Source organism: Pezoporus occidentalis, unplaced genomic scaffold (assembly GCF_034315485.1).
Source record: "Pezoporus occidentalis ecotype Australia unplaced genomic scaffold, CSIRO_AGI_Poc_V1 ctg131, whole genome shotgun sequence".
NCBI classification, from domain to species: Eukaryota; Metazoa; Chordata; class Aves; order Psittaciformes; family Psittacidae; genus Pezoporus; species Pezoporus occidentalis.
In genome coordinates, this window is record NW_026913115.1 from 692,638 (window position 1) to 719,442 (window position 26,805).

The window sequence follows — 26,805 nt, forward strand, 5'->3', positions numbered from 1 at the left end:
ATTTTAATGAAATGTGTCCATCAGAATCAAAGCTGGGTTGCAAAGTTGGTAGCGACAACTTTTGAGTTTCAGCAGTGAATTCTGTAACAAAGAAGATTCCTATGTATTTTTTATACCAATTAGTAAAATTGTCCTATGTTCAGTTTTGATAGGATTTAGTACACACTATATATTCAGAAAAGACAAAGAAAGGAGGGGTTTTCCTATTTCTTGGAATTTTTGCCTGATCTGTCAGAAGGCAAGTAACTCCAGGCTTTCTCAGAGGCAAATAACAATAGTTACTATCCTAAAATATTCAGAAACAGCTGAAAACATTTTTCTCAGTTTTCAGTCTGTCTTTCCCCAGTAATAAAGTGCTTTTGACTGCATCTAATTAAACCAAAAAACCTTGGTTGGTTTATTTTAAAAAACATTCTATTATTCTGGACACTTGTATAATTCAAAAAAATAAAAACGAAAAGGAACAATCCCCAAATTCCAGTGGCTCAAAAAGTCCTTATTCATTTGCTTAAAAGTATTTGTGGGTCAGATGATGACACTTCACTTCAGATGAAGTAACTGGGGAACGCTTTTACTGTCTGAACATCGCCTATACCTGGGAGGAAAAAAAGGCAGGCATAGTTTAAATAAAAAGCTAGTCTCTTTTCTGTTACATGTGTACTGATCTTTTAATTCTATTTAAGCTACAGAGTCTATATTCTTTTCTGTATTATTTACTTCATGAAATAAATTTGAGCAAAGGTCAAAATGAAAAGATGATGCTGAAGTATCTTCAGGTTGTGAGAAAGGGGACAGACACAGAGGGTAAGATGGTAGCTCTGATTCTGACTCAAGCTCCCAGACAGATAACTTGTTATTATTGCATTCTCAACTCACATTCCTCCCCAATCTAAAAGAGATCCCTGTACAGAAATGGTATTTGCTTGATTCTCACCCTCCATCTGTTTAATAACCTCTGAGTGCTATAGTGTGTGAGTTGTTATAGTGAGGGAATCCAGGGAACCAAGACAGACACTGTTCAAGGACAGGGAGGAAACTGGTTCATGGTTTGCATATTAATAACCTGGGGCCCAGCTGAAATCTTGACCATATGAAAGCTTGACCATATGTAGATGATGTTAGAACCTCTATTGAGTTCCGAGCACATTCATAAAGTAGCCAAGCCTAACAAAGCAGGAGTAATTATGGGTAAATCCTTCATAATAATAAACTAAGTCAACAATATAGCGCAGGGCTGCAAATCCTTACTTGCCCTTTGAACCTCATCCTGAAGCCCTGCACCTCAGAAGTGGTGGCCCAGAAGTAGGTCACAGGTTGATGCGGGTGCTCTCCCAGGAGGTCCTACTGCTGGTCTGTTGGATGGGGCAGAGCTAGGTGTGTAGCCATCCTGCGGGGCTGTCCCAGCATGATGACCTGTGCAGCTGCTGCTGGATCTCCTTTCTTCCCACTATCAGATATTCCAGTTGCCCATCAGACCTTGTACTAGCTCAACCTTTCTGCCTGTCATGAGTCAGAGACCTGTAGCACCTCTAGCCTGAACTGCATGTCAGCTGATCACAGCAGTAGATGAGCCATCTTTTTCTAGGGGCAACTGCTGGGTTCTGTTTCTTCTGCAAAGCTGTGTGGTGTGGTTTACATCCTGGAGGGAAGGGATGCCATCCAGAGGGACCTTGACAAGCTTCAGAGGTAGGCCCATGCAAACCTCATGAAATTCAACAAGGCCACGTGCAACATCTTGCACCTGGGTCAGGGCAATCCCAGGCACAGCTACAGAGTGGGCAGAAAGTGGAGTGAGAGCAGCCCTGTGGAGAAGGACTTGGGAGTATTCATTATGAGAAAATGAACATGAGCTGGCAGTGTGTGCTCACAGCCCAGAAAGCCAACCATATCCTGGGCTGCATCAAAAGGAACATGACCAGCAGGTTAAAGGAGGTGATCCTGCCCCTCTACCCTGCTCTTATGAAACCCCACCTGCGGTACTGCCTCCAGCTCTGGGGCCACCAACATGAAAAGGACCTGTTGCAGCAAATCCAGAGGAGGCCATGAAAAATGATCAGAGGGCTGGGGCACCTCTCCTATGAAGACAGGCTGAGAGAGCTGGGATTGTTCATCCTGGAGAAGAGAACGCTCCAGGGAGACATTAGAGCACCTTTCCAGTACTAAAGCAGACCTACAAGAAATCTGGAGAGAGACTTTTTACAAGGGCATGTAGTGATAGAACAAGGGGCAATGGCTTTAAACTGAAAGAAGGTAAGTTTAGATTAGGCATTGGGAAGTTCTTTACTGTGAGGGTGGTGAGGCACTGGAATGGGCTGCCCAGCGAAGACGTGGCTGCCCCATCCCTGGAAGTGTTCAAGGCCAGGTTGGATGGAGCTTCGAGCATGGTGGAAAGTGTCCCTGTCTCTGGAAGTGGGTTTGGAACTAGATGATGTTTAAGGTCCCTTCCAACCCAGTCCATTCTAGGATTCTATGACATGAAGAGAAGGAAACTGTAGGCATTTTAAAACAGTGTATTGATGTGTGTAGATATTTGTGCATTTTTCCTATTTTAGGCATTGAACGTACCATTGTGAACCAGTGCTAGCAGTATTTAAACATTTAGCATGTCTGAATGGAAATTGTTTCTAAATATTCCTACGTGTTTCCCTTCACAGTCTTTATGAATGCAGCGATACCAATTGCAGCGGTACTTATAGTAAGTATGGACTTTTCTAAATAGTGTAATTACAACTGCATTTTCAAGTATAAGTGATTTGGAAATGAGGAAGGAAGAGGACAGGATGCAAACCTGCTACTATTTGCAAGTCACCTGGGTGAGAATGGAAAATGCCCACTTGTCTGTGACCAGAAGCAGTCTGGAATATGCAGCACTCCTCCAAACTGTTAAAAAGAGTATAAATTAAGAAATGCATATGAAATATGAAGTCTTCATGTATTTCCTTCTTGATGACAAAACACTGATGATGATGTTCCTCTCTTTATAGACATTTGTGGTCCATGCTCATCTGACAAGAAATGCTGACTTTTCCCCATCGGTGGCATTTGCCTCCCTCTCACTGTTTCATATTCTTGTGTCTCCATTGTTCCTGCTCTCCAGTGTGGTTAGGTCGACCGTCAAAGCATTAGTAAGGTGAGAACTGTAAAATTAATATCCTTGCTACCACCTCTCGGACTTCTGAGGATGTGCCTATTGCTCATTTTGTAATGATAATTTAGAAATAATGTGGTAATTATTTATGGTTTTGTTGTAAATTGCTTTCCAACTTTCCACCTTGCATAGTTCACTCGGTGGTATCATGTGGGCCATGTTTTTTGCTGATAAAAATGTCATAACCAGTATTTTGTGGTCCACGGCTAGTACATGGGTTGAGCTATATTGGTATGGCATGCAACTTACATGTGTTAACAACACAGAAACTGAAAACTTACTGAAGATTTAGTTCTGTAAATCACCCAAATGTTTTCTTCCATCAAGCATGTAGAAGCAAAAAAGGTGATCACAGGAGCACATCTGTTTTAGTGTTTGACTCTTGGGCTGTGCTCAGCCTCCAGCCCTGTGCCTGAAAGGTTGCCTCTTGTTGGAGAGTCAGATTTAAATGAACATAAAAGTCAGTGCTAAGTGTGAGGTTAAGTTAATGACTAAATGTTTACTCTTGACTTGATTAATTTTTACTTTGTTATGAACGTGTCAGTATGTGTTCAAAGAGTGAAATAACAAACAGTAGAACTGCTGTTTCACTGGGAGTTCTACTTTAAGCATCAAGAGATTAGTGTGAAAAACCTTTTAATGTTTTTTCATATGCAGTTACATATGGAGTGTAATGCTACCTGACTGATGGGGGGAGGCAGAGAGAGTTTGGGCTTCTTACTTTACTAGGATCTCTCTGTGACCTTCCATATAGCTGTCTTTAGAGCATTCTAAATTCTAGGACAGATACTGGACACCAGCCCTTGCTTAATTACATTTGTGTCACTTTGGAGATGGAAAGAAGACCCTAGCAGGAGGCTGAGATTGCCCTCACTGTTTCAAAGTTCCCTGACGGTGCAAAGTCAGAGCTGTGCCCTCTCTCCTGACAAGTGTGAAATCTGAGAGCATCAGCAGCTGGCATGAAATGTTTTGCAGCCACTGTGGTAGTCCCTAGAGTCATAGCAAATTGTTACGCTAAGATCACAGCCAGCAAAGTATCTGGGGGCTCACACTGGCGCTGGTAATGAGCATTTATTTTGGCTTGTCTTGGGCTTTCTTTGCAAATGAATTGTGTGCCTATTAATGCTGCAAGAACAAAGCAGTTAGTATCTACCAAGTATTAATGGTTGATAGCCAGATGCTCTTAATGAGTTAGCCTGCTAACAAGAAGATAACTACAGAATATTACACTGCCATTTATAGTGCAGACAGAAATCCCCTGGTTCAAACTCTGTTGAAGAGCTGATGCGATCCTTTTTCTTCCTGGCTGTCCATATCATAGTAACCCAGGTAGTGTTCCAGAGTCCTTTTCTCCTTGCTGCTGCTGGTGCTTCTTTGGATGTGTCTTCAGTGCAGTACTTTGGAAGTGTGTGCCAGGTATTTTCAACTCATGCAAACACATGCTTGCTTGAATAGTGAAAGAGCAGACAAAAAAACTGAGCACCAATTGATGTATTTCTCAAATGTGAGCTCTTCAAGGACAAAGGATACAGTGTACAATTTTCCATCAGCAAAGGTCAGGTAGCAAGAGTGGCATTGTGTATCTTCCTGGGTTTAATATGAAACTGCTTTTTCAGTCAGCTGTGCAAATAACCATGTTTTAATCGATACGTCTATTCTGTGGCTTAAAAATAAGCTTCCCTCTGGAGATAATGGGATACTAGTGAAACTGCAATGCTGGTGAGAGCTCTGCAGAGAGCATACCTTTTTTATTCTTTAGGAGTGTAGAGCAGCGTGGCATCTTGAAATACAAGTTGCTGCTTCTATCAAAGATTTTCTCACACTTCTGCTGTGTTTCCTCAGTAATTGCCATAGGAGCAGCAATTCCAGAATTAAGCAGAGCATTGGACAGATGGGTTGCAGGGAGAATTCTTAGCACTTGAGTGTGCAGCCACCTTGATACACAGCCAGCGAACAGAGAGCAAAATGAAACTTTTGAATGGCGGAATAAAGACATGGTTTTGTTTGGGTATGCATGGTCCAAAATTATGTTTGCTGTCTTCTCCTCCTCCTACTCTAGACCCTGGAGCAATTAAAGGGGACTTCTCTATCTGCTTTTTCTACCCTCAGAACAATTATTCAAATATCAGTGTAATTTTCCTATAGAGAATGTAGGTGCAGCTGCATACCAAGTCTATATAGGCAGCATCTAAACCATCATTTTGTCTATTTAAATACATGTAAAATGTTCTTGTAAGCACCTGGTTCACTGAACAGAAAAAGTAAGATCATTCCTAGCCCTGTTTTCTAGAGCTTTGTGCAAATATATATAAATAACTAAGTGATTTGGCTTCTAATTTCTTCCTTTGAGGTAACAGACCTTTCCATTAAGGAATTTTAGCCTGACACTGAACCTAGATTAGTTATTACTCCTCTTGTCCTGTCCCCCATAGTCATTCTCCCCCTTTTCAGTTGCTTGTAGGACCTGCTCTAACAAGGACCCCGAACCTCAGCTACCTCAGCAAGCAGGCAGGTTGGCAGAAAAACTGTAGAATAGGTTCTCTCCTAGGTAGTCTCCAGGTGGCTTTCATGTCTACTTGCAGGACAAGTGCTAACTGTAAAGGGCATCTGTTTTAGGAAGTGCTGTAATGCCCTAGTCCAAGCACTGTTTTGGCACCAGTGGGGTGTCTCATGAGGAGGAAAGTTTAGAGGAAACTAAATCTCATTCTGAAGACGAAATCCCTGGTGGGGGGTGTGTGTGTGGTATTTTTATTTTTTTAATGCATACTAACAGAGAGCCACATATCACTGTGCTGCAGTGGCATTGTTTGCCTGTTTCTCCCCCGTTAGCCTAAGGCTAAATATTAAAATCAGTTTTTTCAGTCCTTGTACATAAATTTGTTTTTAGGAACTTAAGGCCTTCTGGCACTATCATTTTGGAGACTGATGGTTAACTAATTTCTTGCCAATTGAGCCCCTTTGATGTTGAGACATGATTCAATCCAAATCCTCTATAAATTTCATTTGTTGCCCCTGTGAGCAGACTACTTTTTATAAGGTCAGGTACAGAGATAAAATTGATGTAATGATCTGTTAAATGTCATCATAAAGGCACATTATCTGTTAGCTAATTATATCTTAAGCAGTTTGTGAAGATATCATGCTTTCTTCTTTGTTGCTGACTGTCAGGATTCCTTTTATCTCATCTGTTGAACAGTGTTCTGTTAAGCTATATTCCTTTATTACGTTATCTCATACACTTCATATTTCATCATAGCTGGTTGAATTTAGCTCATGGCATATGGATTTCATCAGACTGCAGGTGTCCATGAAACTGTTCAGTAGAATTGTATGTGAACACTTCAGTGACATAAATGACACTAATTTTGCTGCAGCACATGACTTCAAAACAAAGTGCTGTTGTAGCTGGTCAGCATCCAAACAAATGCCTGAAAAAAATCTTTTGTGTAATCGCTCTGGTGGTGTCAGAAAAGGAGTCTTGAGAAGCACCTGCACAAACCATTAGAATATCATAGCTTTTAACAGACAATAAGGCAGGTTTTGTCAGCTTCCTTGCAGTGATTTCTCATTGCACATTTTCATATGCCTGTAACAAAATGAAAACAAAGAAACAATACAGCAGTCAGTGGCTGAAATGTTAAGAGATGCTCCATAATAAACATTACAGGGAACAAAAGTTTTGCATTCCAGATCAAGGTGTGATTCTGTTTTTTTCCCTTTCAGTGTTCAGAAACTGAGTGAATTCCTGTCAAGTGAAGAAATTGGAGAAGAGCATGATAAATCTTCAGAGCTAAGAAGTGCAGATAATCACAGCAAATACCAGGCAGTGGTGAGTAATGCTGTTTAATCACAGGTGAAGTGGCCTGGAGTAATTTGTGCCCAGAATAAATTTTTACTTTTCCATTTCCCAATTGATTATTTCTTGCAATTGCAAAAAATGTTTTTAATGCCCTGAACTGCATAGGTGATAACATGGTTGCTTGTGTTTAGGACATTTTGTTGGTACTCCCACCAATTACTGCTTATTTCTGTCTTTCTGATTTTGCACAGCCACTCAAAGTTGTTAACCGTAAGAGGCCTGCCAGGGAGGACTGGATAAATTACAGCTCTCACACGAGAAGACCCATTAACATCACAGAAGCAGATGATTTCTGTGTAAAGGTGATATGAAGGTCACTCTAATAACGCTTATTATAGCTCACTAAGTCACTTTTATTCTGATAGCAGTTTAAAATTCAAGAACCAGCATTTGATGTGAGCTGTAAGACACTTGGGCTCATGTCAGAGAGCTTTTCTATGTCTTCCATCTTAAGAACTGATTACTGACCTCTGTGTTGTGAATAGCTGTGTATATTCCCTTAGATTTCACTCAGAAATTTTCTGTTTGAAGTGTTTAAATCATTAGCCCTGTTCTCAAAAATTTCCAACTTAGAACAGCCTAAATTGGAAGGAAAATCAAAAGATCATCTGGTCCAATCTTTTATGTATGCCAGACTCTTTCTTTCACTTCCAATGCCTGTACAGAAAAATGATCTGAAGAAAATTAAAAAGGGGTTGGTTTAGACTTTCCTAAAATAATCTTATCATGGGTCTTCCCTTCCTCTTTTGGAATTCTTAGTAGCCTTTAAAGATGAAGTTAAAAACTAACCCACAAAGACCTAAATTCTTTGAAGAATAAATAAATTACCCATGCCACTTTGAAAGCTGATGCTCTTGATTTGCTATAGAAATGGCCAGGAGTATTAAGAATCTTGGTGGTTGTTATACTGATGATGGTGCTTGTTTAGGAAGTCTGCTATTACATTTGCATTTCTGGCACAAGAGAATGAATAATTCAGTCTCATAGTACTAAGTAGAACAACTGGTAGTGCTTTCAGGGTTGTTCTTTTTTTTGAGGTTGTCATCTGACATGCTGCTTTGGTGCAGGATCCTTCTTGAATAGACTTCCAGAAAAATAAAAGGTATATTTGAGAGAGGGTTGGGGCGGGTGGAACTGGATCAAAGTGTGGAGTGACAGCAAAGGAGTTTGTCACAAAGGAGAAGCTAGAGAAGTAACCTCTGTAAGGACAGTGTTTATAAAGACTCAAATAGAAAGCCAGGAGCAGCTATAATCTTTGGCTCCATCTGCTGTCATCGTTTTCACTGGTGGCATCCGAGTCACGGAAGTTCTGCACTTATGAATTGTCTTTGCAGCTCACTCATGAAGGGGCTTTTTTTTTTTTAAGAGAGGATCCTCTGGCTGCCTTCGGTAATCTAGAGGGACAGCACTGCACTTTCTTTTGCTCATTTTTTCAGGTTGCTTCCCACAGTAAGAGTATCACTTTTTTTCATCAGTGTAGGGTAAAAGTGTCCCGTTCCACTCTTCTAAGATCAAAATTTTACCTTGCATTGCTGAAAGGCTTTGAAGGCTTCAGGGGCTCTGTTCCCTATTTTTAACAGTATCCATAGAAATCTCCATTTAAAGGCTTTGTTTCTTGGTTGTTTTGGTTTTGGCTTTTTTTAGTAAAAATTTCTGTATCTAGCAAAGCCTAGGTTATCTGAGAATCATATCAGAAAGACAAAGGAAAACACTGTAATAGGCAGTGACATCTAATTTCTGTGGAAAGTTTTGCAAATCCACTTGGAATTAGGATTGTGTAATTGCTCTACATGCTGCAATGTGTCTAGAGTGACATTTGCTGCTCTGCAGAGAGCAAACTGTGACCCCATATGTAATTTAATTGTGTTGTAATAATTTCACTCGGTTTATGTGCCACCTTAGAAATAACAAAAGAAACCTTAAACAAACAACAACTACTTTTTCCTCAGGAATTTTCCATAATTTTCTAATCGTTGTGCTTGTTTGAGTTCAGAGATTCCTGCATTGAGTAAAGGCTAACTCTGTTCCTATGTTCAGTGTAATGAAAAGAGAAGTGTCTCTGACGTTGAATAAAAGAGGTCTGCTCTAAACCTGGTTTTCAGTTTCTTACTTCTCTCTGTCTTGGCACAGATCACAAATGGATTTTTCACTTGGACACCTGAAGGTCCTCCAGCATTGTCCAGCATTGATATCCGAATCCCTCAAGGTACAAAATGACATCAGATATACAGAATGAGGTGTTTTTCCATGAACATTTGGTAAGCCAGAAGCTTATATACTTTTCTCTCTTCCAGGTCAGCTAACAATGATTGTAGGACAGGTTGGCTGCGGTAAGTCGTCTCTCTTGCTAGCCATACTTGGTGAGATGCAGAAGATCTCTGGAAGCATATTCTGGAGCAGGTAGTGCTATTTAAAAGTTCAAGCTTGAGTTGAGTACTAATGCAGAAAAAAAACCAAAATCTATCCTGGGAACCTATTTGTGGAGTCAGAGATTTTGTAGTCATGCAGTCAAGTTAAAACTTTACCCTAAGTTGAAAGAACCCAACAAACTATGCAGTCCATTAATAGGCATAGGTAATCATACTTTGTCATTCTGCACTCCAGCAACATAACCTGAGTGAAATAGTAACTAATTTGGAATCGGAATTAACTTGAAGTGTTGTGCTGCTACAGAATGGCATTTACACTTTCAGATCTGAGCTCCTGTCTTTTCATGGAATTATAAAGAGGTACTGGCTCACTAGGAGTAGTCCCTGGCCATCCTTCTAGATGTGCTCCATCCCAGCACTGATACAGTGCCTGAGAAATTGAAGAGCCTTTTATAAGTGGAGATGACCTTCCCCAGTTCATCATTCCTGATTTGACAAGAGAGAGAGAGTCATGTCCTTCCCCACTTTCCCAAGAGGACACAGTAGCTGTGCTCTGACAGCCAGTTATAGATTATACTTGTGTCTAACTTCTGTACTGGCCATGAAGCTGTACTGTTAGGACTTGGTCTCAACTAAATGACAGATGGCATCATATATTACAACTCCTATATGTGGTTGCCAGTAAATTACTGCCGTCTCTAGTACCCTGTCTGATCAATATGTGTGAACATTTTTGGCCTGTTCATTTTATAGTACTAGAATTCCTAGCCACACTTTGCCTTTTGGGATACAATCATTTGCAGGAAAAGCTTGGCAAATAACAGAAGAACCTTGAGAAACAATTAGTTTCATTTCCAACTGATTGGGAATGAAGGAACAACAGTGCAACTGTAAGTCAAATCCACACACTGATGGACAGAGAGTCATTGTTATGCAGTGGGTTCTGCCCTGATTTTGTGAACGAGTTCTCACAAATTCCTTGAGTGTTTTTAGAGGATATTATTTATATCCAGTTTTCATGCATAAGAGTCACACTACTCAGAAGTGCACATGCAATAGGACAAGGAGAGAAGGTTTCCCATTTTATAGGTGGGGAATATGAAACATAGGAAAGTGACCCTTTCAGCTGGTGGGGGAGACAAGAGCTGTAGGCAAACTTCTAAATGTAGTGATCTATGCATTAAAACATACTTCCCTAAGCACAAATTCAGAGTATAATGAGGAACTACACGGAATCCCTGCACCCTTATTAGGTGAACTAATTTAATTTCAGCAAGGCTGTGACTTTTACAGATGTCATAATGTGATTAAGAAGTGTAATTAGAATGTCTGATGCTAAACTGAAACAGGTGACATAATAGTTGTGATCAGACTGTGTTTTAAAATAGCTCTTGTTTAGAAGTATGTACTTCACAGCAGTGTAAAGGTCAGAACTGATTTTCATGTCTTCTGTATGGGCCAAAGCATCACAAGGTAAAATTCAGTTATCACATTTGCTTTGCTGTCTCTCAGATAGGTATAAAGGGGCTTGTGCCTGAAACAATGTTAGCACTGTAAGTGCTGGCTGCACTGGGACAGATTGTTTTGTTTCATCTTTCAGAGCTGCTACCATGTGCACTGGTCTATTCCGAATGATAGAGGCAGTCAATGTAGGCTGCACACCTGTGTTGTAAAGTTACCAGATGAAAGCTCCCTTAATTTGATAAGAAAATGCTAATGCCTGACCAGGTACATGCAATATTATCCCCAGTTTAAGGAGATTAGTTTTATCAAGTAATCACCAGAGCTCATAGCCTTAGCTCGGGCAATAAAATGTGCCACCAAAATCACTAAGATCCTTGTTACAGCTCTTTCTTTGGGAGGAGACAAATGCTTGGCTTCAGTCATTCACATTACAGAATAGTCCTGATTTATTTCGTCCCAAATTTCCTTCCCCTTCCCTTCCTCCGAGGTCACCGCTATGAAGATATGAAGGATGCATCCTGCTGACATGTCACTCAGTGCTAAGGAAATTTGGATTCTATTCCTGGCCCTTCCCTTGGTCTAATGGATAAGCTTGCACAAGTCATTTCCCTCGTCTGTGCCTCCATGCTATTTATTGATAAAATAGGATTAACTGTGTATCATCTTTATTTGCTTCCTATAAAAATTACTTGCTTCAGAACCATAAAAGAAATGTAATTTCTTCCTGGGCTAGGAACAGGCTAGTCAGAAGTGAGCACTGGCTCATTTGTGGTTTTTTTCTTGTTTGTATTACAGTGTGTGTCTGGAAGATCCAGCTCAGATTACTGCATCTTGTCCAAAGCAGGCTGAGAGCATCTTAGCATAAATATTTTACAATATGGTTAGAGATTAACAAAAATAAAGAAATCATTATTTACATTCTGAACAGATGGTAAATAGTCTTGATTTGATTGGTTATTGAGTAAATAATTATAGTATTTGCCATGCTAATTTTTTCTGGCCATTATCTTACATTAAATAGTTCCAGTTCAAGTCCAGGGAGCAGTTTATAGTATAAGTCTTTTTGGAGTAAATAATATCAGAAAATTCTGAAATTCAGTGAGAAATAGCTTGCTCAAACAAAATTGTCATTTATTTCTAAATGGGACATAAATACTCTCCTGTGAATCTAGAGTCCTTAGAATGTGAAGAAAGTGCTAGATTTGTTAAGGTTGTTAACAGCAGATTTTTTTCTGCTCTATGTGGAGTTGACTCTTTTCATCAAATGATAATATTTTTGAAGTCATTTTGATGTCTTAAAAGTACATTGATTTTTACAAGTGCGTATTTATTGGAGTTTTCAAAAACACCCAGGTACTTGATTTTATTTAAATTAGAAATGGAGTTCAGAAGGCTTGAAAATCTCAGTAGGTATATACTTGCATCTTTAGACATCCATATGCCTCAAAACATTATAGATCTAGACTTTATTATCACATATACATCACTTTCTTGGTGGAAGTTACCAGGGTGTTCACCAGTAGAATGGATGCCTGGCCTTCTACCAGGGGCTATAGGAAGCAGAAACTGTTGTTCAGGGTCCTTTTGTTGTGCATTTAGGGGCTGGAAAAGATATTCCCTGTTTCAGCACCTTGATAGTTTCTGTAAAGAATGTGTTGCTCCTTAATGGTATGCAGCAGGTTCATGGGGTTTTGGAGAAGGTGCCATTGAGTTCACACAGTCACTGAAGACCAGTAGAGTGTGAGGTGACTGTGGAAAAACTTTATTCAGTATGCTGACCTTTGGAATAAAGATACTAGTGCTGGCTGGCGGTCTCTAATTCTACACTAAATTGAATTTAGATGCTGTCATTCCTAACTATGCATAAACATTTTGGAAGCTTCTCAAGCCAACATTTTAAACTTCAGGTCTAGCTTTCTTTCCTGGATATTTGTAAGCATATGGTGTTAGCATGAAGTTAATGAGACTGTTCTCTTTAAAGTCTGAAAAACTTTGTTCCTCCTTGATTTTGTTTATACACTTGACACACAGATTTTTTATTCTTTTCAATGGAACTGAATATAGCATCAGTAATAAGGATGGCCAGTCACCCTGCCGAAACAGCTCTGTCTGAACATCTTGGTACATGTTCAAAGCCAGCAAAACCAAAACCTGTCCATCTCTCAGACTTGCCCACACTTACTGGAACTGGCCAGGCACATGCTTCCTAGGATAGGGCTGGTACAGAATGAAGCATGTTGCAAGTGGGATTTGGGGTTCAAACTATGTTTGAAGTATGTGCTGCAAAGGTGCAGTTACTGCCATGGAAAAATACAGTGTTACAAATTATCAGGTTGTTTTCTCTGAAAATGTCCCCTTTTTTTTTTTTTTAATGGAACTGGATTCTGATCTCTAGGACTTCTCAATTGTGATAGCACCTTCAGGACAGAATAGAGGTGATTTTATTTCTTGAGTCATATTAAAAGTTTATAAGGGGAAAAAAAACTTTTTTTTTTTAAATTGACTGCCAACATCAAGTCACTTTGTGTGGAAGGAACAGATGCTGTGCTGCAGCTCTGTGATAAATACTGTTTGCAGTCTGTGCATTAAGTGGAATTTAATAGTTTTACTTTCTGGGGCAGATTGCCTGTGCTTACTTAAATAAACACTCTTTGCTTTCTGTTTGTGATGCAGCTGTGCTTCTGACAGTGAGACGGGGGAAGACGTCAGGTATGTTATTGTATGCAGTTATTGGTCTTCCTACTAAATTGATTGCAATGGAAGGAGCCAAAGATTTCTGAAATCTATGCTTGAGATTTTCACAGTCAGAATTCTGAAAATCAGTGAAATGCATTAATTAGCTGAGGATACAATTTTTTAAACCACTATGTGACTTAGAAAAATCAATACTGGATTTCCTTTAAGAAAACATTGCCATTTGGTGACTTTGAAAATTGTATCCTATCTTGCATGAAAATTATTTTTACCTGATTCACATAGCTCAGCTTGGATTTTGGGAGCACCTACCAAATCAACTGAGAGCAAAGCTTTCTGACATGGTTGTAAAAGTGGCGATCCTGTCCCTGCCAAAATCAGTGACAACTTTGTTAATGAAATTGGCAGAGGAAAAATGTCATACGATGTCCTTTTTCTTGATTTATGATAAACTGTGTTTCTTCTACTGACCAGAATATTTTCTTGGTTCTGTGACATACCAACTATTTTACTGCTGTTTCTCTGGATTTATCAGCCTCTTCAGTTTACCTTATTTCTCAGACTTGTTATCTGGTTATCAGTCTGAGTCCTGCAAAACTTCTGCTCCCATCTGTGTGTAGTATGAGGAGTTTCATGCATCTTAATGACTAAGCCTCGTTGTAAAGAATACTTGGAAATCTCACAGCTCTTTCTGTGTAAGAGAGATTGCAATTTCTGGACCAACTTAAAGCGAAACATTTGAACTCATTAAGTACAAGGGAAATATGCTCATGAATTAGACATTCGGATGTTTGAAACTGTTATGGAGGTGGACAGCAAACAGTGAGATAACATGCACAGCAGTATGGCAAGTATATTAAGAAGTAGGAAAGAATATTAGACGATGAAACAATTAACTACATTATCACAGATTCTGGGAATCCTAGTTGTGTTGAGGAAGTGCTGTAGGAATATGTTTGGTGGGTTTGTTGCACTAGCATCCTGTAGAAATTTTCGGTGTTCTCAGAACAGAGGGTATTTTGAGCCAAAGTCTTGTAAGGTCTTGAGCATTTATTTGCTCATAGATGTTGAATGATTCCACGAGGTTGTTTGGCGTTTCTCAAAAACTGAAGCTTTAACCATACCTTTTTTAAGTCGGTATCATTATGTACTATAGAATTTTACTACTTGGATAGTTTTATTTCTGTTATGCTGTCATTTTGCTGTATTTTTAATTTATAGCATGGTGATAGTATTTTAAGATATTATTTGTATTGTCTAACATAATTTAAAAACCCCACAACCTTATGTTTGTTTTCTGCAGCCCAGAGAGAGAATTGCCTATCGATACAGAATTCAGGTACAACATTTCAAAAACTAATGGGCACCTCCAGAAGTCCCTTCCAGCCTCAGCCATCCTGTGACTGAACATTCTTCAGAAGAACCTGCACTTAATGAGTTGTTCCTTAGAAGGCAAATGGATTGTCTCTGTATGCATCTGCTGCAAGATTTAGAAGTAAAAACAAGCAAGTGACTAGTGCTCAGTTTAATAAAGGCTATGCTTCTGAATACTCAGGACTGGCAATATCAAAATGTTCTGTTGCCTACCATCATGCTGAAGTTAATGGGAGCATATTTTTTGTTCATGCACTAGTAGTATAGGACATAACAGTACACATTTCTCTCATATCTGAGGAACATTTGAGTTTGAGTTCTTGACTCACAGTAGAAATCCACAAATTGTGCAAAGTATTTAAGGTAAAACTACAGTCAGCAACCCAAAACACACAGGAAAGGTTCTACAATGTATTATTTCCTCTACTATTATTATCATAAATCCATGCATTTCAAGATCATCTATGTTTTTTTTTAAAAATCAACAACATTTCAGACTTGGTAGGTTTATTAAGGCACTGAGGTTCAACTAGGAATGTCCTTTAACTAGTCTTATTTTCAGTGATCTTGAATGGGTACTGAGCCTTCTGGATGTAACAAAATGAAATGTGAACCTAGAGTTAGATTAGTAACTTCAAACAAACAGTATTTACAATGTTGTTTCTGGTTCTAAATTAATGAACAGGATTGATTTCTATATAAGCCAAAGTGCGTAGTCTCCAGGGAGCTCAGGGATGGGTTTTCCTACTTACTGTAAGGTTGGATTTTGTTGTCTGCCTCTTTGTGATAATTAAGGGGCTATGGTTAGTCTGTCTTGTGTTACCAGGGGAAAAAATTACACTGCATTGATGAAAATGGATGGTTGTTTATGCAGTCTAGGGATGGGAGGCAATTATTTCCACCTGCAGAATACATCCCTCGTAAGTCTTTGTCTGCTAAGCCATTTGTTTGCATTCAGTCTCTTGAGCGTGAAATCTTAGGCAGGTTCAAGGCAGGCTTTCAGAGAAAGCGTTGTACATTCTGTTCCAGAGTATTTTGTTCTCTGGATTTTTTGGCCACATTTCTCACAGTTTCAATAAGTTTTGTTTGATTGACTCTTTACTGTAAGAAGCACTGTAGACATGCGACCGATTTCTCATATGAGCAAGCATTGCAAGCTTTTTTCTTATGTCAAAATATGATATGCCCTGATGTGTCACCCTACTGTCAGGATTAGTTTAGAGTGGTTTACTAAATTCCAAGTACTATATGAACTTTGGCAAGCTCATTGCTTGTTCCCAAATTCCTTGCAGTGATTAATTCTCATTGATGGCCTAAAAGCAGAGTGTGAATGTAAACATTATGCTTGTTCTCAGCATGGAGGGCATCTTACTGGCAGTACCCAATATCTCCACTAAATAAACAAACAATTTTTACGAAAGTTATAAAAATCTTTTTGTCAAAACTTTGCTACTGCTTTTCAAAAAAATAAACTAGAAGTAACTAAATCACACTGAGAATTAAGAGTAGCAAGGGCACAGTTTCAAGTAATGAAAAGGAGGTAAAGGGAACACATTCACCTTGGAATACTCAGAGCAATTTTTTCTCAATCATTGGGATGAAAATTTTATACTAATTGAAAAAAAATTATTCTCTCTTGAGGCAGAACTGAGTGCTCTTTGAATTACATTTGGGGACTACGGGCTGGGCTGGCTAGGCAGGGCGGTTCTGACTTTTTTCTTTGGGGTTTTTTTTGTTTGCTTGTTTCTATGTCATTTTTTCCAAGAGAATTTATAAGACAATTAAATTTTAATGAGCCATCAGACATTTGAACTTGGAAACATGCTAGCAGGGTAGCGTAACTGTGTATTCTTTCAGGTCAACAAAGAAAATTGGATCCTATAATGACTTCTAAGCAAGCTTGGTGAAAGCCTGAAAAACTGAGCAGGGCAAGTGACCTTAACTTGTGATAAAAAAAGATAAAGGTCCTCATGGTTTGAATTGCATTCAGGTCCAACTGCTGTAATGGCTGTCTAGCAGACAAAGGCTACGTTTGAGTGAGACGCCCTATCTTTTTATTGGATTAGCTGATATAGCTGGAAAGAAAACAGATCTGCTTTTAGGTGCATGTTTCCTCTTTTGGCCCTTTTCTGGAGAAATAGTGACATGTCAATGAGTTTTCCGACAGTATCAGATGCTCTAATAAAAAATGTTGCTGTTCTCTCAGCTCTGCCCTGCTGAGGTCTTTAGTGCACAACAGCCAACAAAAGCACTACAATTTTACTAGTAGGCAGATACTCTTAATTAATAATAATAATAATAATACCCATGAAATAAAATATGCATGGTAAGATCTTGTTATTACCATACCTCACAAGTTGTCCCTTCTGCTGGTGCATTATGGGAGCAGTTCCACTGGGGGAAAAATTTAGTAAATATTTGTTGTCTGTGTTCTCTTTTCTTGTCTTTACAGACACAGAAAGATTCTAACCATGGCTACCCATTCACTTTATAACTGAAGTTCTCATCTTAGAATGCAGAAAACAAATGTGTTGGGGGTGGGGGGGATTGTCTTTGTGCAAGTTTGGAGTTGTTATATTTTTTTAAACACCTTAAAAATATTTTTTTAGAAATACACTCCTGAAGTGTGTGGCCTAACTCATGATCTGCTACATATTCTTTTGTTAGTCTATCCAAACAGCTGGGATTCAGTTCTTGGTAATTTTCTTCCTGCCATCTGCACTGCTCAAGAGGCAGCCTTACTGAGCTAACCTCTCCAAATGTCACCTAACAGCAGGAAAAGAGGGAGCAAAGTGAAATTCAGTTAGGTGCACAATTTCAGTGTTCTGGTGGAAATTTTAACATCTTGCGTATTTCCTTGATGGGAGAGCTGTTGGCTGTCCTAAAGAAAATATATGAAACACAGCATTTTTTGAAGACTTACTACGAATTTCTTCCTTTAGAAGCAAATGGTTTCCAAAAATGCCTACAGCACTGGTAAGCTAGGAACTCTCTTCTATTGTTTATTTTTTTTCTTTCCAGGAAAAGAGGCTCAGTAGCATATGCATCACAGAAGCCTTGGTTGCTCAATGCCACGGTGGAAGAGAATATCACATTTGAAAGCCCTTTTAACAAGCAGAGGTACCAGGTTCCAGCACTGTTACATGCTTTACTCCCCTTTTCCCTAAGTAATGGACTTGCATAGGCCTCAGGTCACGTGTGGGTCCCCAGCTTCCTCTAGTAAAGTACTGCACCTGCCTGAACATGGCAAAAGACCTTGAATTCTGCGTGGTCCCCCTTTGACCATTTTTTTTTTCCTGGACACAAGGGACAGAGTTCAGTCTCATTTGAACTGTAGAAGTGTTTTCATTTTGAAGAACCGTGTTTGTTTAGCATGCAGTATTCTCTTTTTACACCTAATTGGCTAGTTTAACTGTGTTAGAAGGACATTAGCTGTTTGGGAGTGGGACTATTGTTTATTACAATTTTAGTGTTTGGTACATCATGAAGGATTAATAAGCTGCCTTTTTATTCAGTATAAATGCCCACCAAACATTCTAAAAGATTTAAAAGTTCATTGCTGGTATTCCATTCCCCCACCACCACCAAAGGAAGTGCTTGGCTATGTAATTCACATCCTACATACTTTTTTTTTTTCTGTCATCGTCGGATATTGAAACAAGAAACAAAGGCCCTGGACATGCAAAAAGTTAACTATTTCTATATACTACAGAAGAAGTTGTGCTTGTTTTGCCTGGTTTTAAATATTAAGTATTTTGAATTGGGAAGTTGACCTAAGATGCTATTTCTTGGTTGAAATATTGTTTGTTTTATCAGTGAAAGAGATCCCATCTAGAACAATTAGAGGCTAACAAACATGTTTTCCACTGTGTGATTTTTCCAGCTGGTTAAGTTTTGTTCCTCTGCAGGTAGGAAATGTGCTTCTTTAGCAGTATCTGTGTGGATTTTACATTACATTTTTGTTTCCACAGGTACAAGGCAGTAATTGATGCTTGTTCCCTCCAGCCTGATATTGACATTCTCCCTCATGGAGACCAAACCCAGATTGGAGAAAGGGTCAGTAAACAGCTACAGGCTTCTCTTTTTGTTTTAAATATATACAGGGGGGTTTATTATTTTCTTGTGTTTTTAAAATCTTACTGGTTATTTGGCAACAAAGGTGATCTTTTAGTTAAGTGTACATTTGGATCATTAGTCTGAAAGCTCATTGCTTGGTAAACATGTCATATGTTGAGATGAAATGATTTAAATGTGCTGCCATCAGAATGTTTGACTAATTCTGTGGCCACTGTCTCTAATATCCTGACTTCACAGTGCATTTTTTGGTTTCTTTATGAGTAACGTAAAAATAAATAATTCCTAGGTCTTTAGAACCGCTTCATTTAAAGAAGGGCAGGCATTTAATCAACAGCAAACAAAGCTTTATCACATCAGGAAAGATTAAGGAGTGACAAGAAAGGAAACACAGATTTGTGAACAATTTACTCTGGCATATTCTGGCACTGTCATGAACAAACAACACCCCACTACCCCCAAAACACAACAAACCACCCCACACAAGGATGTATTGAAGGATACTTTTCCATGCCTATGATCTCCACACTGGCTACTATGTTAATTTTAAATGGACTAGTTCCTAACCCAATTCATTGTGTAGCCATACAAATCTTTTTTTGATAGGAGGAGGGAAGTGATGGGGAGGGAGAAGGTGGGGTAGACACTTTTGGCAGCAGTAGTGGCTTATGAGAGCTTAATGTTTGTGAAACTGCAGGTGGATCACAGGAAGGGTAAGTAACTCAGAGCAGGGTGGTAGCAGGGGAGTAAGGGCTGAGAACAAGTGCAATAGCAACCAGGTAGTATTCACCTCAGCATAGTCTGACCTAGCAGCTAGCAATTACTGATTATAGAAAGTAATGGAGCTGATCTATATGACAGGTATATATAATCTATATAATTGTAAAGAAAAAAAGAAAAAAACAGAGCACAGCCAGACACATAAGGCTAACTTTTGAGTAGAAGTTTAAACTGCCTGCAGAATATCTATGCCACCTACACCATTATGTCATCACAAACCATTAAACATTTCCTGTCCCTCTGGTATGTATGGAGTACAGCTCCAGACAGAGTGCTCTGGCTTTTCTAACAATTTCTGTGCTGTGTTCTCAGCTGAATTGCAGGCCCACACTTACGAAAAATTCCTCTGAGTTTCTTTGTCCAGAAAGTCTTCTGTGGATAATCCAATCAGAATATGAATATTTAGTTGATATTTTTTATAACTGTCTGATTGTTTTTTCTCCTACTTATTTCTAGGGTATTAATCTGTCTGGAGGGCAGCGCCAACGCATCAGTGTGGCAAGAGCACTTTACCAGCAGACAAATGTTGTGTTCCTGGTGAGTAGGTGCCATTATGTTTATGCTCCAAATAGAATCATGAGATGCAAGTATTTAGAGTATTTTATTGTGCTTCACTGAGCTAAGCCAAATGTACACTGTTTATTTTATATCTGCTGTTAGCTAGCCTTCAGGTAAGAAGCATTTTTTAAATGCTGCTGACAGACACATAGGTATAAGGATACAAATTGCAATGCTGATGCTTCCCCTCTTAGTCTATTCAAATTTCTTTTTGACCTTTGTGTTTATCTTTGGTACTTTACTTAGGTGTATTCGTGAAATTCCTAAGCTGTCTCAGGCCTAAAATTAATGTTGTCCTGTGTCTGTGGTGTTTTCTTCCTGCAACATATTAAATCTTTCCACCCTGAACTGCTTGTTGTCCTAACTTCAACAGAAGCTCTATGGAAAAAGGAGTCAGAACAGCCTCTGAAAACTTAATAGGTAGCAAAACAGATGCATTTATGCAGTCAATATTAGTGAGCTTGCTGGCTTTCCAATTTAGGACTTCCTTCTTAAACTCAGTTTCCAAGGAGCTTTGAATCCAGCTGTTATGATAGTGAAACATGAGTCACATGGGATTAGAAAAGTTATGCACATTAGCAGTCATCCCTAAAAGTCTGGGACTTAGATTTTCACTGTAATTAGGATATTTTCTTTGTTGCATGTCAGACTAGTCCTGTAGCATGAACCAATTTTTTTATCAGGTGTTTTGTAATTAATGCATCATTATAATCTTACATGGTGAATGCCACCTTTATCACCAGCCTCACCTGACTCCACAGTGCAACATCATGGGCATTTACAGCGCCCAGCAGTGCAGCATTGCACATGACATGGCTGTGCACTAACTTAGGGCTCAGAATGATGTTTAGGTCTGTACCAGATCAGAAAACTGCAGCAGTAAAGCTGACAACATACCTTCTGGCTCAGTAAGCACAGTACACAAACAGTTGCACACACTTTCAAGAGGATTTTTTAAAGCCCTCACCTCTTTGCTTATACCTCTTCCTATCTAACTGGTGGCAATGACGTCACTCACAAAGCAGAATTAATTCAAATTCAACCCTACTTTATCAGCAAACACCTAGAGAAAAGAAAAAATAATCTCATTTTTAAGAAATCCTGGTTTAAGTGTAATATAATAGTATGAAATAATAATATTAAGTAAATTCTACAGCCAGTATCACTTGTGCAAGCAGAAATAATAGATTTGAAACTCCACAGAAGCAGGATTAGGTAAACAAGTCCCTCAAAAGATGGTACAGATTAGTTCATGTCTAAATTAATTGCATATAATTCATATTTTCAAGAAAATAATCTAGGTCATAAATCAAGCATCTGAGCAGAGTCATCAAAATGATCAGTATTTCTCCTTTTGTGTTTCTTCATTAATAGATTTTGATTTATAGGTTAGAAAAGAAAATCAGAAGGCAATTACGTACGAAACAAAAATGTGCTCTTTTTCACTGCCCCTGGAGCAATTATGTAAGATATGCCACAGACATATATTGCTGCATTGTTTTGAGGCCAACAGAAGCAGTGTACTGCGGTTATGTAGGCTACAAAACACATCTATTGAGAGGAGCAGTTTCGTGAAAGCCTCTGGAAATCAGTGTTTAGATAGCTGCTGTTACCCTGTGTCTGAGCACTTGCTGCAAAACGACAGTTCAAGGTTTGTTGCTATGTAGTTAAAGAAAACCATTCCCCAGAACAATTTGGATCTGATGGCCCCTTTTGATTGTCTGTATTGATGTAACTGGTTTTACTGATATTAAAAATTTGCCAGTTTCCATAAATCTTTTTTAGAGTGCTAGCTCCAAAAGCTGATCTCTTTTCCTTGTGGCAGGATGATCCATTTTCTGCACTGGATATCCACCTCAGTGACCACCTCATGCAAGAAGGGATCCTGAAAATGCTACGGGAAGACAAGCGGACCATCGTGCTAGTAACACACAAGCTGCAGTACTTACCCCATGCTGACTGGGTAAGGCAGCTCTTCTTGATTTTTCTGAGGAGGCAACAATGGGGCACTAATATGTCTTGCTACAAACAAAGCTTCCACTTCATCTTTCCTCCAAGCACTAATTTAATGAGAAGAGACATAATAAAGATCATTTGAAAATTAGCCAGTGAGTCTGGGTACCATAATTTTGGGATTCCCATCTTAGAACACCTAAATAGGACGGATTTTCATACACCTGATACTATTCTCATTGAAACAGGCTGCATTTAAAGTATATTGAATATCCAAACTATTAGTTATATTGGAAAAATTAGCTCTTTTTTAAACCTCAAAATAGCAAAACATTTGAGTAACGTATTTGTCACTGCTTGGGCTGTTACTAGGAATTTTCTGTGCTTTCACAGAGAAAAGTGTATTTATAGATATTGAGATACATGGAAATACAAGGAAGAAACTCTTTCCTTGAGTTGGTACTGCCGTACCAAGAATGTCCTTACCCTTTGTATGTTGGCAAAATTTTAAGAAATTGGTTTGTTACGCTTCTTTTGTTAGATCTTCTGGTTTGCAGAAAAAAAATAGAAAGAAAAAACGGTATGCTTTCTATAGCAGTTTGCAACTGTAGTTGTCAAAGATGAGGCAAATCATTTAGGATAAGGAGGTTTGGTTTTTTGAAATTCTTCTGGGGGGGAAGAGTCTCATTGGTTCACACTGGCCTTGCATCTAGTTCTCCTGCAGTTATCCAGCTACAACATCTTCAATCTTCTTGCCCATGTTGATTGATGACGGCAGTTATGCCTTCTAGCAGGGCTTCTTTCTCATTTGCATCTTGCACGGCCTATAGCAGCAGTTAGTCTGTCTCAGGAAACAATAATTTCAGCTGCTTCCTCTTCTTCATATTGGCTTGCTGTAAAGTTGCAGATAAACATTAATCTTGTTCTGGTCGTGTTTTCGGTGGGCAGCATTTCTCCCTTATTGTGTCTACTATGACCTTGTCCCTCAGTTGTACACCTTTACAAATTGCCACTGGTCTCAACACAGTTCTGGTTTTCCAGTTGTCTTTCAGGATACAGGAGTTTTCTGCCCCTCTTCTTCCCCTCCCTATGAAGTCCATCTTGGCCTCCTCTTCTTCAATACTATATGTTTCCTTTTTTTTTTAAATATGCACATCTATGGCCTTGTATCAGTATAATTTATGAATGTCATTTATGAATGTCAGACCCATTTCTAGGTGTTTGTGCTTCATGAGATGTCTATGAGAATTATTTTTATTGCCTTCTAATTGGGTTTCAGTAATGTTTTATGAAATATACTGTTCCAAACAGCCTGTAGGATAGGAATATTTGTATTAATTAAGTTTGTAATTAAAAATATTTATTAAGAAATAATGTATTTTTTCCCCTAAGCACAGCTCTTATTAAGCTTTAGCAAGTCTTACCCAATGGATTGCAGCAGGAATTTTTATTTTAATTTGGAATTTAAAATAAAAGTATATGTGATGGGCCTCCTAAATCTTCGTAGCAAAACTCTGAGAAGAATTCAAGTCCAGCCCACTTAGAAGTTTCCTGAATAAACTGACAACAGCAAGATCCTTGTTTGCTTTATTTTTTCCTTTCTTCTGGTGTAAATCCTTAGCAATAAGTGGGATAGATTATTTCCCCCACCCCCTGCCCATGTAAAGTTCTAAGTTTCCAGGAAGAGAGAAAAATAAACACTGCATTAACTATTTTCTGATGATGTCATGTGGATTTACAACCCACATGCCTCATTTTCCAATTCTGCTTGTCAGATGTAAAGTGAAGGTAGTTACACTGTGTCTATAATAGTTACACTGATATAAACCTGGAAACCAGCTCTTCAGACTTTGTCTTGCATTTATAGTTTGTTTTTATTCCAGACTGTGTCCACTGTTCATGCTGTTAAAAGCTTTAGAGATTCAAATTCCCTAGCTTTTCCTTATCAGGTCCATTAGATCAAACAGATAGTAGAGCCAGCATGCTCACATCTAATTGCCTGAATAAGGGCAAAGCATGCTGCAGAGTATGTTGCTAATAGCCTTTTTCTTTTAGGAGGTAAGAGAACTCTAAAATCTTGTTAATGACTAGTATTTAGGAAGAATAATGCACTCTCCTGTCTACTGACGGGGACCTCATTCTTCCTTCTTACTTAAAAGCAGCCTTCCTTTCTGAAAGCATGAAGTGCAGGATGTTTCTGATTTTGCAGGATCTTGAGTAAAAGGGACTTTTCGACTTGAGTCAAGTGATTACGCCACTGTCTTTTTAGAAGACAAATTTACTGGCAGAAATATTCTTTATTTTAGTAAAGATAAAATTCTGTCCAGGCACAGTAACATAACTTTAAAATAAATAGAGATACACAGCCATTCATCTCACCACTTCTGTTTCCAACTTCTTAGATAATTGCAATGAAAGATGGTACCATCCAGAGAGAAGGAACACTCAAGGACATTCAGAAGTCAGAGACTGAGCTATTTGAACACTGGAAGACATTAATGAATCGACAGGACCAAGAGCTGGAGAAGGTTTTTGATGGGCAATCAAAATTTTCAAAAAATTAGGCTTTCTTTTTTTTTTCCTGTAGGTTGAAAGCATTAGCAAGGATTGCCATATGCTGTGTGTGATTTCTGACTTAGTATGAGCATAGTGTTATGATTACAATTATTATTATTTATCTATTAAGAGAAATGCCTTCATCTGGACATCTCATATTTTCTTGAAACTGTTGCCTCTGATCCATTCTTGATAGGAAGCCCTATCAAAATATTATCATCTAAGGAATATTTAGTTGGACCACTTTAGGAAAAATACTGGTAGTGTGCAATAGTGAAAACTGCTTCTAAAATATGCCTGAATTTACTCATTGCATTTGGTTTAAGTTTTTCAGATGTGCCTATATCAAGCTTAACACATTTTGTCTTTAATACTGTAACACAGGAAGAATGAGATATGAATCTCAGTTCTTATTAATTCAGGGATATATGTCCAAGATTCAAAAGGGTTGGGATTGACAACCTCAAATAAATGTCGGAGACCTAATTTATGTCATCTGGGTTTATCCACAGATAGCAAATCCATCACTTAAAACTGCCTGCTCTAAGATTCTCACTTTTATTTTTCACTGATGTTCTGTTTAGAAACAAATTTTGTCATAGCTGGTAATTTTTCTTATTAATTCTTTGGTTGAAAATACATGAACTGTCCTTTTTTTAGGAGACTATTATTGAGACAAAAACTGTTTTGGAAAGAACAAATCTCCGGAGGACTATGTATTCCCGTGAAGCTCTGCTGAAAGATGATGAAGAGGATGAAGGTAAAAGGGCACCCTTTGAGCCCAGTGCCACTACATCACTGTTTCACAGTTAAATTTTATTAGCATGAATTAATGTAATTCAAACTGTCAAGAGAATAATAATTTTTCAGATTGGTCACAATTGATAAGAGTGCTGTTTCCATTTGTATTACCTCTGGACTACAGTGATTTCAAGCATTCAGAAGTCATAGCGTCCTCTAAGCTTTTGAAATATTTTTATTACACTTGAACATAATTTGATAATGACAGATAATACTGAATAACTTATGCTGGGTGAGCTTCAAACCTGTCAACAGCTAAGCACACCTGTTTCAGGGTTTACACAGGAAAAAATTGCAATTTATTTTTATCAAGCTAGTACTTCTGAATTGCAAAAACATGGCTGAAGACACTGATCACCAAGTGCAATCTTTTTAGCATGCATTACTACTATAATAGATTAATATGTGCATGCCTGTATAGGTAATTCCACCTTAAAGCTACTCTTTATCTGATGTGGTAAGCCCTGTTTTGTAGCTGCTACTTCCCAGCCCCTGTGAAAGGTGTGTACAAGTAAGTCAGTGTGGCTGTACTATTTTCTTGCACTTTGCAGAAGAGGTAACAGAAAGTGATGATGAAGACAACCTGTCTTCAGTGCTGCACCAGAGAGCAAAGATGCCCTGGAGAGCCTGTGGCAAGTACCTCAGCACCGCAGGCATCCTCCTTCTGCCACTGCTGGTTCTGTCCCAGCTGCTCAAGCACACAGTAATGGTGGCCATCGACTACTGCCTGGCACACTGGACCTCAGATGCCATTTCTGGGAAGCCAGAGATAGAGCTGAAAAACTGCTCCCACTGTGAGGTACGCAATGCCTCATTCACCTTCCTCTTATGATTTAACTGTGGTGGTGATCTCCCACTGTCAATCTCTGCTCTAAGATTTGTATGCAGTGTGCTATATTTTTAGTAATAGAGCCAATCCAGCCTATCTTGAAGGTTAATGCATTTTCGGGTGCACAATGCAATAAGCCTCACAGTTCAGGTTTGTGTGTTATTCTCCTTCTGCTAGATTTATTGTATTTTCATCATCTACCTGATATGCCTAAACCTTGTCTCCAAAGTGATTTTGATATCATAGTTCTTTTTTCTTTTTCCGGTACTGTTATATTGTCACTGTAAGTAGGGCTTTCTGATTTTATAACATAGGGGAATATCAGGTTTTGTAACATAGGGGAATT

General features: G+C 38.7%; 1 protein-coding gene across 1 annotated transcript in view; it reads left to right on the top strand.

Moving 5' to 3' along the window:
* Positions 1-26,805, top strand: part of ABCC8 (ATP binding cassette subfamily C member 8) — a 75,352-nt gene that overhangs the window by 28,704 nt on the left and 19,843 nt on the right. Inside the window, exons 11-25 of the mRNA XM_062608877.1 lie at positions 2,655-2,695; positions 2,985-3,130; positions 6,872-6,977; positions 7,199-7,309; positions 9,138-9,213; positions 9,302-9,407; positions 13,514-13,549; positions 14,838-14,873; positions 17,930-18,028; positions 18,880-18,964; positions 20,219-20,299; positions 22,146-22,283; positions 24,676-24,801; positions 25,490-25,589; positions 26,182-26,429. Coding sequence (XP_062464861.1) covers positions 2,655-2,695; positions 2,985-3,130; positions 6,872-6,977; positions 7,199-7,309; positions 9,138-9,213; positions 9,302-9,407; positions 13,514-13,549; positions 14,838-14,873; positions 17,930-18,028; positions 18,880-18,964; positions 20,219-20,299; positions 22,146-22,283; positions 24,676-24,801; positions 25,490-25,589; positions 26,182-26,429 — 1,535 coding nt within the window. The remainder of the gene's footprint in view (positions 1-2,654; positions 2,696-2,984; positions 3,131-6,871; positions 6,978-7,198; positions 7,310-9,137; positions 9,214-9,301; positions 9,408-13,513; positions 13,550-14,837; positions 14,874-17,929; positions 18,029-18,879; positions 18,965-20,218; positions 20,300-22,145; positions 22,284-24,675; positions 24,802-25,489; positions 25,590-26,181; positions 26,430-26,805) is intronic.